Source organism: Pogonomyrmex barbatus, unplaced genomic scaffold, assembly GCF_055798465.1.
Source record: "Pogonomyrmex barbatus isolate J1 unplaced genomic scaffold, ASM5579846v1 scaffold20, whole genome shotgun sequence".
Taxonomy (NCBI): domain Eukaryota; kingdom Metazoa; phylum Arthropoda; class Insecta; order Hymenoptera; family Formicidae; genus Pogonomyrmex; species Pogonomyrmex barbatus.
In genome coordinates this window covers 676,343-690,785 of record NW_028297117.1, presented here as the reverse complement: position 1 = coordinate 690,785, position 14,443 = coordinate 676,343, and the positions used below count along the sequence as shown (strand labels likewise).

General features: G+C 22.0%; 4 protein-coding genes and 1 long non-coding RNA gene across 7 annotated transcripts in view; 1 reads left to right on the top strand and 4 right to left on the bottom strand.

The window, feature by feature from the left end:
• Window positions 1–14,443, bottom strand: part of alpha-Man-Ia (alpha-Mannosidase class I a) — a 557,932-nt gene that overhangs the window by 220,525 nt on the left and 322,964 nt on the right. The gene's annotated exons all lie outside the window — the stretch shown is intronic.
• Window positions 1–14,443, top strand: part of LOC112552243 (uncharacterized) — a 167,106-nt gene that overhangs the window by 125,028 nt on the left and 27,635 nt on the right. The gene's annotated exons all lie outside the window — the stretch shown is intronic.
• LOC105423399 (uncharacterized) lies at window positions 3,957–8,370 on the bottom strand. Its single transcript, XM_089077696.1, has 8 exons — window positions 7,313–8,370; window positions 6,732–6,851; window positions 6,539–6,656; window positions 6,213–6,474; window positions 6,005–6,118; window positions 5,688–5,778; window positions 5,375–5,520; window positions 3,957–5,087 (listed from the first exon to the last, which is right to left on the bottom strand). Exons 1-8 carry the CDS (start codon window positions 7,454–7,456, stop codon window positions 4,826–4,828), a joined length of 1,257 nt encoding a protein of 418 aa, XP_088933822.1. The 5' UTR covers window positions 7,457–8,370; the 3' UTR covers window positions 3,957–4,825.
• Window positions 8,370–12,520, bottom strand: LOC148936521 (uncharacterized). The gene is made up of 8 exons (XM_089077703.1): window positions 11,467–12,520; window positions 11,221–11,340; window positions 10,685–10,802; window positions 10,075–10,336; window positions 9,430–9,543; window positions 9,124–9,214; window positions 8,838–8,971; window positions 8,370–8,536 (listed from the first exon to the last, which is right to left on the bottom strand). The coding sequence occupies exons 1-8, from the start codon at window positions 11,686–11,688 to the stop codon at window positions 8,380–8,382; spliced, it is 1,218 nt and encodes a 405-aa protein (XP_088933829.1). The 5' UTR covers window positions 11,689–12,520; the 3' UTR covers window positions 8,370–8,379.
• LOC148936520 (uncharacterized) lies at window positions 12,644–14,199 on the bottom strand. The gene is made up of 2 exons (XM_089077711.1): window positions 14,022–14,199; window positions 12,644–13,934 (listed from the first exon to the last, which is right to left on the bottom strand). The coding sequence occupies exons 1-2, from the start codon at window positions 14,100–14,102 to the stop codon at window positions 13,647–13,649; spliced, it is 369 nt and encodes a 122-aa protein (XP_088933837.1). The 5' UTR covers window positions 14,103–14,199; the 3' UTR covers window positions 12,644–13,646.

Below are 14,443 nucleotides of genomic sequence, written 5' to 3'. Positions count from 1 at the left end.
ACTTTAGTAATATATCATATTGATTTATATTATATTTATACTATCATTATAATCATATTAATAAAATTTTATATATAAAATTTTATTAATATGATTATAATGAAAATATAATAAATATCAAATATATTTTTCATATATATAAATTTTTATTATATACTCTCAAAAATAAATATTTCCAACTAATTTTTTAAATTGAAGTTAATATTAATAATTAATAATAAATAAAACAATATGTTTAATTGGATAAATGGATTTACTACAAAAAAATATTATAACACAAAGTTTCATTAAAAAATACCAACTTTATAGCTCTCCTATGAATGTGTATAGCATTTATTATTTTTGTACAATATAAACAACATTTCCTTGATGTCATTATGCCCAATACTTCGTCAAATGCATGTTCTATTCTGTAACTAAAAAAAAATTGGATATGCAATAGAACTCTTCTATGGGTACATATATATAAACTAAATTATTAAAATAATTTTATTGTAAAAAAAATACATATTATTTTAATTCAAAATTTACCTAGCAACTTCAAACATTCCTATGGCATGTCGAATATATGCTGTAATTAAAGATTCGGTAGAAATCACGATAGTAAATCCTACAAGAGCTATTATGTCGACATGTAATAAAATCGGAAGATAATATTTCTGTTGATCGGCAAAATATTCTGCTGTTAATGGTATATTATGCAATCGTGATTCATTTCGTGATGCTATGATATCGAGAAAATTTGGCAAAAATTGAATCAACATATAAAAAAACAAACCAGAATATACAGCTACTGAAAATATGCAAAGTATAATTAATAAATTCCATAACTTTCATATTATAATTAACTATTGATTTCAAATATTGATGGAATAAATTAAATAGAACTATGAAGAATATATTTCAGTTTAATGTTAGATACATAAAGAAACAATTTTTTTACGTGCAAAGAACAACGCATACAGCCGTCCAAAATCAGAATGCTTTTTTATAATTTCAAACTCAATATCGGTTTTTAACGAATTCCAATCACTTATAACACTTTCCATAAGATATCTCACCTATAGATTTTTAAAGTTTTATTAAGTAAACTAAAAGTAAAAGACATGAAAAAGTTAGAATAACGCAATTAAAAGAAAATATAGTATACATATTTTATTTTATTTTAGCTTAAAAATCTTGTAACATATTTAATTATTGTTGACTTACTGTCTCACTACCGATATAAAAAGAAACATATTTTAAAACAAACACCATACAAGGTACTGCAAATGACAAAACTTTGAGTAGCAAATCCAGACTGTATTCAGTTGTCAGAAATTTCATAAACTAAAAATAATTATTATTTGCTTTGTTAAAGTTCAAAAAATTTTTCTTAACTTTTAAACATAAATGCACATAAATTAAAAAATGTAATTTCTTCTTCAATTTTTAATATTAACAAAATAACAAAAAATATATAAAATATAACTTACAAAGAATATATGAATCGCTACGTCATATATAAAGTATTTTAACTGAAGTTATGTTAAATATATTTAACATAAATATAAATATATTATTTCATTAATTAATTTTATTAATTAATTTTTATCAAATAATAATCAAATTGAAGTAATATAAATATTATAGATATTATAGATATTTGAATATTCATTTAGTTAATGAACTCCAAAATGCTTATTTACCTGAATAATAATAGAAGATGCGAGAACAATAGAAGAAATTATCCATTGAACTTTTCTCATATTCGATTGCTGATAAGGCCATAAGCCAACTAAAGACAAAAGAATACGATGTATATTATAATAACGGTTCCCTGTAAAGTTCATATTCGTTCAATGGTTAAGAAACATTTATCTACTTGCCACTTTAAATAAATTCTTATGACTGCTTATATTATATTTTATTAAAATGTTTCTAATTTCTCCAATCGATATCGTATTGCAGTTATTATTCGAAATTGTAGTGTTATTGACGTATGTATAGCATCTTTAGTTCCATTTTTTATTGGATTTCTTCAGCGATGCAAGTCCATCTTTTGTGTTTAAAGATAGAAGAAAAGTTGCAATTACTTAAATTATTTGAATTACGAATATACCATAATTCAAGCAATATAGCGACAACAAATATAGCGACATTTTTCTTCTTTCCTGAACGCAAGTGCAATAGTAAGTGAAACATATAAATATGATACATTTACAATATATTTAATTCGTCTTTAAAATAATATCTTTCTGTATAATTTGATTTAATTCTAAAATTTGATGAAACATATAAAATAAAATGTGGAATAACATACAAAGTAAAAGTGTTTACTCAGAAAATGACATACAATAAGATTTGTCATAGCATAATTACATAATTAATTTAATTTTTATATATGCTATCGTTTTTAACTTGTATGTATTACCTTAAAATATACTATAAAAAAATGTGATAAATATCATGGAAATAATATTATTTCAGTGGATTTTCAAGTGAACTTTTTTATCATATTTCCAAAATTTATCTTAATGCATCGTATATAACTAAGTTGCATAAGTATAGTAAATTAATGATTTTACATTATTATCATTTGTTAAATACTTTTTAATACTTTTAATACTTTATAATATTTAAAAAAAAATTTTTTTTTACTTTTTATTATTTTTATTATTAAATACTTTTCCTATCTAATCATTGCGCAAAATGATGTAATAAAATAAGACATTTACATGCTTCACATACATACTTTACATGCTTAAAAATATAATGTCATATTAACATTATATAAATACCTTTGCTATTAATAAAAATATATAGAAATAGAAAAGTAATTATCATCATAAATATGCAAATATATTGTAACTGTAAAAAGTAGAAGAAACATATAAAATCAATTATATATTGTGCTATATATTACAATGTACATTATCTATACTTAGAATTTCCATTAATTATAATTATTGCATTTTTAACTATATCTTTAATAAAATATGTTTTTTTACACACACACACACACCATGCGCGCGCGCGCGCGCGCACGCACACGCATATAAATATGACGAATAACAGATTTAATAGATTTGATTTATATTATATTAATGTCACAATATTATTTCTATTTCAGAATTGTGAACACCACTACAATAAGAGACATAATTGTAGACATTATTATAATATTAAAGTATTTCTATTTATTCTTCAAATATTCTGTCATTGATGAGTATTGTTGCAATCACATAATGGTGTTACAAGATCTAACAAATTTGACATCGATTAAAGAATAAAGCAGATAAATCTGAAAGAAAAATAAGCTATGTAAGAAATTTATGAATTTCTCTTCTTTGTCATATAATGTAGAAATTGTACAAATTATAATTTCTTACATATAAATGTAACACGCTATATCATTTTCTTATAGTAGTATCGTTTTCTATAGTGCTGTACTCTCAAATTTTTTTTTCGTTGATAAACAAGTTCCAATTCTTGTGTATTAAATTTGTTTATTCTTTAAATATATTTATAAATAATAAATATAAGAAAAATAATAAGAAAATATCTCTTTTTGCTACAAGATTATGAAAATATATTTTTTTATAAAAATCAAATGAATTTAGCTTTATATTTATATTGTAATATATGTACTTTGTATAAGAAATGTATATTGTTTTGCTTAAATATAAAAGATATTGCTTTTCAAAGAATAGAAAAAAAAGATAGAAAGAAGGTAAATGATGAATGATAATAATGAAATGTATTTCGTAATAAAAATCATTATTAGAATTAAAGAAAATATCCAGAGATAGAAGATATAGAGAAGAATATATCCAATATAATTACTTTTAAATATATGTATATATAAATGTGTATATATATATATATATGTATATATATATATATATATATATACATATATATAATTTTAAAACATATAATTCGAAATAAATAATTCTATAACAAACAAAAATTTTATTTCGACTTTTGAATATTTACAACCTATTACTTTCGTTTTATCAAATAGATCGATATCATAAAATGAATGTAGTACTAATAATAATAAATATGGAAATTATTTACATTTAAGTAATGTCAAAGAATAAAATATTCTTTTCCTATAAACCATTATTGTTTCGTCTCTAAACGAAGAGAGTAACTTTCACAAATTACTTAAGTTTGCTCGGGTGTTTTATATTTCATAAGCAACTTTTATTTCTTTTCTTGTATTTCAAGTTGAAACAAATGTGATATATATAATTTTTCTACTAACAATTTATACGTATGGCACAAATAATTATCAACTGTTATCCAATATATTTTTATTATGAGTTTTTCTGCAATATTCTATTTTCAATATTAAATTTTGTAGGTATTTGCAAATAAAAATTATTATTAAAATAGTTTTCAGAAATAATAATAAATAAATGTAAAATAGACGTTAAGTTCAATTCACACAATAAGTTTTAAGTTACAACATTATTTCTATTACACTCTGTTTAACTTGTTTTATTTTGATATCAATTGTTATTAGTTAAGAGTAATAATTCAATAATAATATTGAATTATATGTTATATAATTAAAAACAATATAACAGTGCAAATTATAATTTATTAATACAATATTTGTAGATGAAAAAGTATAAGTAAAAATATTCATATAATATCAATAAAATATCAAATATAATCAAATATAAATATCAAATTAATAGTTAAAAATATATTAAACTGTAATTCTTTTAAATTTAATTTAATACTCTCTCAATCCAGTATAGAATATTCTAAAGATAATTATCATCTTGAAATAAAAGTTACTAACAGCTATGCTTCCATTCCTTTCAAAGATTCATTTCTGCATAGAATAAAGTACTGTGAAGTAAGATAGTGACATACTTGCAAGCTGAAGAAATAAATTTATTATTTTTGAGCAAACTGCTCGACCAAGATTTATTATTATATTCATGATAAAAGTTACCGTAGTAAAATTTTCCATTGATACATAATATATACCACCCAAAACAAGTTTGCAAGATTTTATATTCCTTTGCATTATAAATAATAACAATTTTTGTGTTTTTATAGGCGCTGCATACCATTGTGTATTGTATCTAAAAATTTTTGTAATATACTTTATGTTAAAAAAATGTTAAAAAAGAAAAAACTGACGAAAAAAAAAACTTCAACTCTTGACATTTCATGATTTCAAAACATGATTAATGTAGAAGTATCTTTATATTAAAAGTTGTTTATTAAATTTAATAATTCTTCGTATTTGTTGAAGTAATCATATGTACTTGTAAATTTTTATATGATTTAAAAATTATTTTAAAATACTAAACTACATAAAATACTAAACTACATTAATAAAAATATTTGAATTATTAACAATACTCACACTTCATTATAAATCTCAGTACTGTTATCGATTATCTTCTGTCCTAAATAATTACATATAAACATATAGCAAAAGTGACTAGATACAAATATCACAAATGATGCAAGATTTTTTTTTTGATCTGGTAATATTGCAACTTGAAAAAGCTGGAAATGCATCAAATAAATTTATTTCTGTATATGTTTTACATCTGTATTCCTTATGACGTTAATATTGTATTGAAATAAACACACGTATATATGATAAAAGTATTTTAATTAATATATGGTAATAGATATGACACTAAAATCATGAATTTTTATTTTTTACTTACACGGAATAAATTTAGACTTAAAGAAATTACACCCAAAATCATTAGAATAAAATAGGATAACGAAAATGTAGATGACAAATATTCAAAAAACCTTTTGGAATAAAAAAATTTTAATATTAAAAATATTTTTTATAAGATTTTTATAAGACAATATAATTTTTTCTTACTTTATTTCATAGAATATTTATTTAGTAAAAATGAATAAAAAGATTAAATTTGTTTAATTTCTGTTAAAACATTTTTCAAAATAATTAGAAAAGACAAAATTGTGCAAAGAACAATGCTAATATTATTAATAAAAGTAGCAAGATACTGACTCAATAGTTCTTTGATGAATCTCTATAGCGTCAATTATTTTGATATGTATCATATTTTCTCTTAACATCGGTGATATCGATGTGCTTGCATTCAATGCACGTTCTATCCGATATCTACAAATATAAAATAATCAATAGTCGTATGTAATTATTAGAATTATTTTTTTTTATTTTATCATTTAAATCTCCAATATACAATCTCTTTTACCTGATTACTTTAAACATGCCACAAATATGATAAACGTATGCTAACATCAATGCTTCTGTAGCTATAACGGTCGTAATTCCCAAAATAACAGTTACGGCTGTGTGCAAAAATAAAAGATAAAAGTATTTTTGTTCATTCAAAAAATATTCCACCATAAACGGAAGATGCCGCGTGCGTGATTCATTTAATGGTACTATAATGTCAAGAATATCTGGCAAAAGCGAGATTAAAAGGAAACCAATAGTGCCGGGATAACTTACGCCTAAAATCATAAAATATTTCGACAAAACTTTGTATAATTAATATTTCTCAATACGATATCTTACCTACAAATGCGTACATATATCTTTTTGCAGATACAGCATATTTGCGTATTATATTGATTTCTTGTTCATTTTGTAACGCGTTCCAATCATTTCGAATATATTCCATTAATTGTCTGATCTGCTTTATACATTATAATTATAAACAAGAAACTCAGATAATAAATCAGCGAATTAGATTCATATAACAACTTACTTTGTGAGATTGTATGTAAAAGGTACTATATTTTAAAAAATAAGCTAAAGAAGGAATAGCAAACGATAAATCAGCTAATATAAAGTCAAGATTATATTCCATTGTAAATAGTTTCAACAACTGAAACCATAAATTTTAGATAATTAAATTAATGAAACAATTTCTTGTTTTATCTATCAAAAAATAGAAAGTACATTGTCTCGTAAAGAATTATTTTTATAAAATCTTTTAAAATACTTCAATTTCACTTAAATTTTTAAAATTATTTATGTATGAAAATTAATCATTACATTTTTGCATTGTTAAATAAAGCATTTAAAAATAATAATTTCTGTAATTGTTTAATGTTTCGAATAAATGTTATTGAAAATACTATATGTATATGTATGGAAATATTATATGTTGCAAAAAAAGAAGGAAACAAAATTAATCAAACATAAAATATTTATAAATATAAATCTAAGTGCGAGATGCCCTTATACAAATATTAAAAGAATTTATTTTATATGAGATAATACCATAAAAAATTAAGTATTAATATTTCATCTATATATTTATTTATTGAATTTTTTTGTGAATACCTGAGCAATTATCAAAAATATAAACATCAAGATACAAAAAATTACACGAATTTGCTTAAAACATGTGCTATCATTTGACCATAGACCAAGTGATAATAAAAAACTGCTATACACTTTATAATATTGATATCCAAGAAATTCCATTCTTTTTTAAGAAGTTCGTCGCGTGCACTTGTTGAAAATGCTTTGATCTCCTTCATTTTTCAGTATATAGCATAATATTCTTTATTCGATACTATTTTTTCTCTTTTCAGAGAACTTTTTCTATAGTTCCAGACTATCTATTATTGAAAATTGCAATTTAAGATAATAGCTATAAGGTGAAAAATTAAAGGATAAAATAAAAGTAGTATTTGGTGCAGGAATGAAAAAAGTTACCAGTGTTAGCAATTATGTAAATAATACTTTCATTTTATTGATTATAGACACTTATATTAAAGCATCTCCCTTTTTATTATATTTACTATCCAACAAGCACAAATTTGACTTATTCTTGTTGTTAGTCTATTTTGATTTGTTGGTGTCACATCTCTCTCTTGTTAGTTGACGTATATTATACTTCGTAAGATATTATTCACAACATACATAAAAATAGATCTATTTTTATATGCTTTAATATATTTTATATTAAAATTTATGCAATAATGTAATTTATGAACACTTCAAATTAATACAAGTGATTAATACAAGTTTGATATTTTGTGAGAATCAAAAGTAAATAAAATATTTATATTATAGGAAAAAACATTAAGAAACATTAATATTTAAGAAATATAATTGAGAAACATTATTGAAGTAACATTTATATCATATTTATAGGACAAGCATTATGTTGTTTGGTGTTTTATAAAAGATTACAAAAACTTTTAATCTGAATTATTAGTAATTAAATAATTTTTTATATAATATTAACTTAATTAATTAATATAAACAATTGTTATTCACAAGTTCACAACATTATCGTATTGAATAAAGTACCATAAAGTAGGACACGGATGAGCTCATGGTCTAGAACGAGAAGAATATTCACAGAGAGAATATATCGAAACATATATCGAAAGTTATAATTAATATGTTGAAAATATTATTACCATAGCAAAACCTTCCAATGACGCAATGTAAATACCACCGACGAATAACATACAATTTTTCGAACCTCTTTTCATTATAAATAATATTAATTTTTGCGTGTGTAATGGCGACAGATGCCATTTCGAATTATATCTAAAAATATTAGTAATAACATATCAATATTAATTACTTGTTATATAATAATATCATACATTTATTATACATAATTGATTAGTACAGCGGTAGCAATAATTAAAAATAGTAAAATGTATATTTTGTAAAATTACCATAATTATAATTATGAAACAATACAAACACTTTTGTATATGTAAAAATATAAATCAACCAAAAAATATTATCATATGTTTTACATACTCGTAGAATTGCAATCCATACTATATTTCTTTTATTTTTAATTACGAATTCAATAAATATTATATTATCAATAACTTACGTTCTCCATAAAAAATCATTGCTATGATTCAACACTTTTTGTCCCGAATAATTGACAAAAAAGAAATAAAATATGTGAATAAATAAATATATAAAAGGCAAGATACTTTCAATAATTCCTTTTGCAGATACAACCTAAAACAATTTTTAAATATTAAAGATTTCGAAAAAAATGTATATTTTGTCAAACCTGATTATTTATATTAATAACGGAAATGAAATTTTATATATGATTTATGATTTTGTAATTTTTATCGCTAATGATAATTCTGCAACATTTTACTCACACGACATAGATTAACAGTCAAAGATGCTACACCGAGTAAAAGTAGGAAAAAATACATTATTACAAAAGTATTTGTCATGAATTCAAAAAACCTTTAACAACAAAAGACAACACGAGTTATATGGATTAATTTATAATATCACAAGATTACAATATTATCTGCCCATTTTTTAATAAAAATAAATGAATATATCACAAAAAGTCATGAAAAAATTGCCACAAAATTGCCACAGGTTTACGTAGAAAGGCTTAAAGAAATATATAAATAACATGAAAATTTTGAATAATGCGATGAGAAACTACCGACTCGATAACTCGTTTGTGAATATCGACGGCATCGATGATTCTAGCGCAAGCTATGCAACATCTTTCAGAAATCATATTGTTTTTCTCATAATCCAAAGCATGTTCAATGCGATAGCTAGATAAAAGAATTAAATTATTTTAATAAAAAAAAAAGTTAAGTACACATTTCGATTTAAAATTTAAAAAAATGTATTTATAAAATGTATTTAGTAAAAAAATATCGATATAAAAATATTCTTAATAAATACATTTGTAAATATATTTATTAAATACATTTTTATATTGTATTTATAATAACAATAAATTTTTTAGAATTACAATTACAAACTCAAAAATACGATTTTTTTTAAACGTACGCGCGCGCGCACGCACGCGCACATACACACACACACACACACACACACACACACACACACACACACAAAATTACACATTACTTTTTTCATTAATATACATTTAATTTCAAATAAGATTCCAATGATGAGAACATATTATTTGATATATATTTTTACTGTTTGCTATTAAAAATATTATTTCATTCTTAAATTTAGATATTCGTTTCAATTGCAAAAATAACATAAATTTAAAAGAAAAGATATTTCAAATATGTATCTTTATATTAATTCATGGTTGATTTTTTTCTTACCTAGCTATTTCAAACATTCCGCATGCATGCTGTATAAATGCTACATATATAGATGTTGTAGACATTAGCGTCATTTGGATTACAAATACGGTTATAATAACATGTAAAACAACAAAATAAAAATATTCATCGATGTCAATGAAGTAATCCGTTAAAATCAACAGCTGGTGTGGACGAGAATGATTAAGTGGTGCCACAAAATCAAGAAGATTTGGTATAAAATGTATACAGCCGACGAATATTGGAAAAGTATAAGCTATTACTGTAATTTTTAATTATTAATACGAGATTAATATTATTTGTTGCAAAAAGATAAAGAATTAAAAATTTGAATTTAAATACAAATAATGATTAAATGATAAATGATTAAATAAATCATTCTTAGCACATATATTATATAATTATTGTATGTACAATATACAATTAATTATACATATATAATTAAGAATATAAGATTTTTGATAATTTTAAAATTAATTAATTTATTCAATTTCTGACATAATTAATTTTAATTCTGTAAAAGATTAGAAATAGTGTCAATTTTAAGAGTTTAGTTGATGTGCATATTTTAACTCGTGAAATAGTATAATAATAATATTTCCAATCTTACATGCAAATAATCGTGCGTAAAATGTTCCTATAGAAGTATATTTTTTTATTATTTTATATTCCACTTTATTTTTCAGTGTTTTCCAATCATATTTTATTATTTCCATTAATTTTCTTATCTATAATTATTATGCATAATATGTATTATTTCTATGTGTATGACAATGCTTAATTGAATTATACATTTTCTTTATTCTAAATACTATCACAAATTCTTTAAGTATATGAATTATTTATTTCAAAATATATGTTAGATTATATAATAACTAACTATATCACTTTACACAGCTGTACCAATACTTAATATATTATTGTATGATCATTTCCCTATTTATTAACGCGTGCAGAGAGACACAATTTTTGAAATATTTAAAAATTAACTTTATTATATCATTTTTATAGTTATTATTATTATTTTTATATATTTTATTGTTATTATTATTATTTTTATATATATTTATAACTTAAAAATTTAATGAATTTATAAATTCAAGTACAAATTTGAGGATATAGTTGAATAATGTGAATATAACTTACCGATTCAATTCTTATGGAATATGTAACATACTTCAAGACAACAATAAAACATGGAATTACAGATGACAAAAGTTCAAAGAGAAAATCCAAACTGTATTCAAATGTGACAAGTGTGAGTAACTGAAAGTTTGTTCGATATAAAATATAATCTTACATTACAGATAAACAAAATTAAAATTAAAATATAACACGATTCATAGTCGTTGAGAATTATTCCTATTTGTCAATAATAATATTTGAAGATACCTGCATTACAATGCCGAACATAAAACACGATAAGCAAGAAAATTGTTGTATTCGAATATACCACGGATTTTGATATGGCCATAATCCGATAGATGATAACATCATCCGATTAAGTGCATAATATCGACTACCGTCGAAGTCCATTTCTGTGATACAACTGAGAACACATTTTCCATCGCAGTAAGGAAGAAAAAGGATGATTACTGTTATTTTATTATGCATGATATTATTGCAACGCGATAGGAGAATTGCTTATAGAATTCAAGGGGTGAAATGGCAATTAGAGCAATGTTTTACTGTGAAATAGCAGTAAATAATGTAATAACATAAATTAGTATTAAATCGCTCCTACTTTTCTTTTTTACTTCGTAAAGTACACTACAAATTCTCTTATGTCTGTAATAGGTGTAAGAGAGCATAACGTGAGACATGATATTTTATTAATTGATTATTATATTTTCTTTGCTTACAATTTGTATAGCAGTAATGTAACTTATAAGCAGAATACTTTCAATATTTGCTTTGTATTATTCAGTCTTTTGTTACATATAATAGTGATATAGATAGTGATGTAGATATTTCGGATGCTGATTCCTATATAAAAACAATTCCTTTATCAATTAAAAAAATATTGATTTAATATAGCAAGAGTAAAAAGTTAAATGCTGTAATAGTTACTGTTAACGATTTTTATTAATTAACACATTTTTCTTTTAAATCTTCTTCTAAATAATCGGATATTATATAATTTTATGTATCAAATGCAATTTGACATTATATTATTAAAATTAAAATTTTATTTACAACAGTTTATAACAAAAAGTATGAATTTCTAATTGTCGTTATCGATATATAATAATCTTTTTATACTCATTGCATTTTATTCTTCTTTGTTGAATAATTGTGAAATTATTTTTATTGCATTCATTATCAGCCACTCTATAACTATACATTATTCACATATAAATTAAAATATTTATTAAGACAGTTTCTATCGATACTAAAAATAAGTTTTTTAAACCATATAGAAAATAAAATAAAATAATGTACATTTTGTGTAACAAATGTTATTACCTTATTATACAAATATATTAAAAATATAAACTTAAATATAATATAAAAAATGAAGTGAATGATATAACTTTAAATTTAATAATTATTAAAAACAGTAATGTGTATAGATATTTATTGTATGAATTTGTAACTTAATTATAACTTTTAAACTATTAATTATTTTTATTATATAAATGTAAAAGATTAGAAATATTATTTTATTATTTAACTATGTAAAGGAATTTCTATTAATATGATAGATCACGAAATATTTATTATATTGATTTTATTACTTATATCTTTGATTCGATCTTTTGATATATATCAAGTAGCTACTTACTCATTAGATGGTTTTATGATGATTACATTTATTGTCGTAATTATATTACATTAATTATATATCGAATATATAACCATACAATAATATAATGACATACTAATAAGCTAAAACAAAAACTTTCTTTTATACTCATTGCTTTTCTTCCATTTTATTTCGTAAAATTATATTTTATTAATTTTCCTAAATACATTTCTGATTTTTAAAAAATATTTTCTATTCTAATTCAATAATTTATATGTTATAATTATATATGTTACAATTTTTGTTTTAATATAATAATTGAATAGAAAATAAATTTTCTATTTCATATTCTATTTCATACTATTCATGAGAAATGTGGAAAACCTTTAATAACAACAAAATATTTAATTTATAGTTTTAAATTACACATATTAAGAGCATAAAAAAATGTGCTTTTTTTAAATTAAGATATACTCATATACAAATGTATTATATACATTTAAAATAGTAAATTAAAAATATGTTCCGATATTTACTGCCAGTACTGAAAATTTATACTTTTTGTTACGTATATTACAGATTTTCAGTATTGGCAGTAAATATCAAAACAACCTAAATAGAGACTGACTAAATAGAGTTCCTATGAATACGAACAGCACGATTAATTTTCTGATACATCACATGCTCTTTTCGATAAGCAGGAATTTGAAGCGTCTGTTTTGTCACTGTATTTTCAATTAAATTACTGTAAACAGTTTGTATAGAATTAATAGTTAAAGAAATAGATTATTTGTTTGTATTAATTGTTATTTCAATTAAGAAATATTCACCTAGCAATTTTACAAATTGCACAACAATGCCTCAAGAATGCCATCGATAATATTCCCGTCGCAAATATTGAAAACATACCAATTAATATTACTAGAATTTCGTATATTAAGTAAATATAAAAATATTGCTCCTTATCAATAAAAAATTCGAAATCTATCTTTATTTTACGTGGCCGAGATTCATTCATCGGCACGACAGCATCGAGGATAACCGGTATTAATTCAATAATTATAAAACAAAAGATGCAAAGGCAATGAGAACTGGAAAGATAAAAAATTATGATCTTACATGATTATAAATAAATATAATTTGTTGTATTGTTTGTTTACTTACAGGCTAGAATTAATGAAAAAAGATGACTTTCCAAAGCATATTTCTCCAATATTTTAATTTCATTATCATCTTCGACTGTATTCCAATCCAATTCAATTTGTTCCAATAAATATTTCATCTGTTATTTAAAACAATTACCTCAAACGTTCTTCTTATTTATAAAAATTGAGATTTAATAGAATCCCAGTTATAAAAATATATTTGCAAGTACTTATTTCTTTAGAATTAAAATAAAAAGTATTGTAATTTATTATATATAGAATAAGTATAAAATCTAATTAATTTAAAATAAATAAAATATTATTATATATCTTTACTATCTTTACTATAATATGACAAAATAATTTGGGGTAAAAGTTATAAAACATTACTATGCTAGATATTATTATTTTATTATTATAAAATTTGTAATAATCATTTTCTGAAAAAATGTAATTTTCTAAATCATAATAACCATTA

Coding starts and splice junctions, on each gene's coding strand:
- LOC148936520 (XM_089077711.1), bottom strand. CDS start 14,102: ATGAAATATTTATTGGAACAAATTGAATTGGATTGGAATACAGTCGAA. Junction 13,935..14,021: donor TTAAAATATTGGAGAAATAT/GCTTTGGAAAGT, acceptor TAATCATGTAAG/ATCATAATTTTTTATCTTTC.
- LOC148936521 (XM_089077703.1), bottom strand. CDS start 11,688: ATGCATAATAAAATAACAGTAATCATCCTTTTTCTTCCTTACTGCGAT. Junction 11,341..11,466: donor TGTTCGGCATTGTAATGCAG/GTATCTTCAAAT, acceptor ACAAACTTTCAG/TTACTCACACTTGTCACATT. Junction 10,337..10,684: donor TTACGCACGATTATTTGCAT/GTAAGATTGGAA, acceptor TAAAAATTACAG/TAATAGCTTATACTTTTCCA.
- LOC105423399 (XM_089077696.1), bottom strand. CDS start 7,456: ATGGAATTTCTTGGATATCAATATTATAAAGTGTATAGCAGTTTTTTA. Junction 6,657..6,731: donor TTTACATACAATCTCACAAA/GTAAGTTGTTAT, acceptor TGTATAAAGCAG/ATCAGACAATTAATGGAATA. Junction 6,475..6,538: donor ATATATGTACGCATTTGTAG/GTAAGATATCGT, acceptor TTATGATTTTAG/GCGTAAGTTATCCCGGCACT.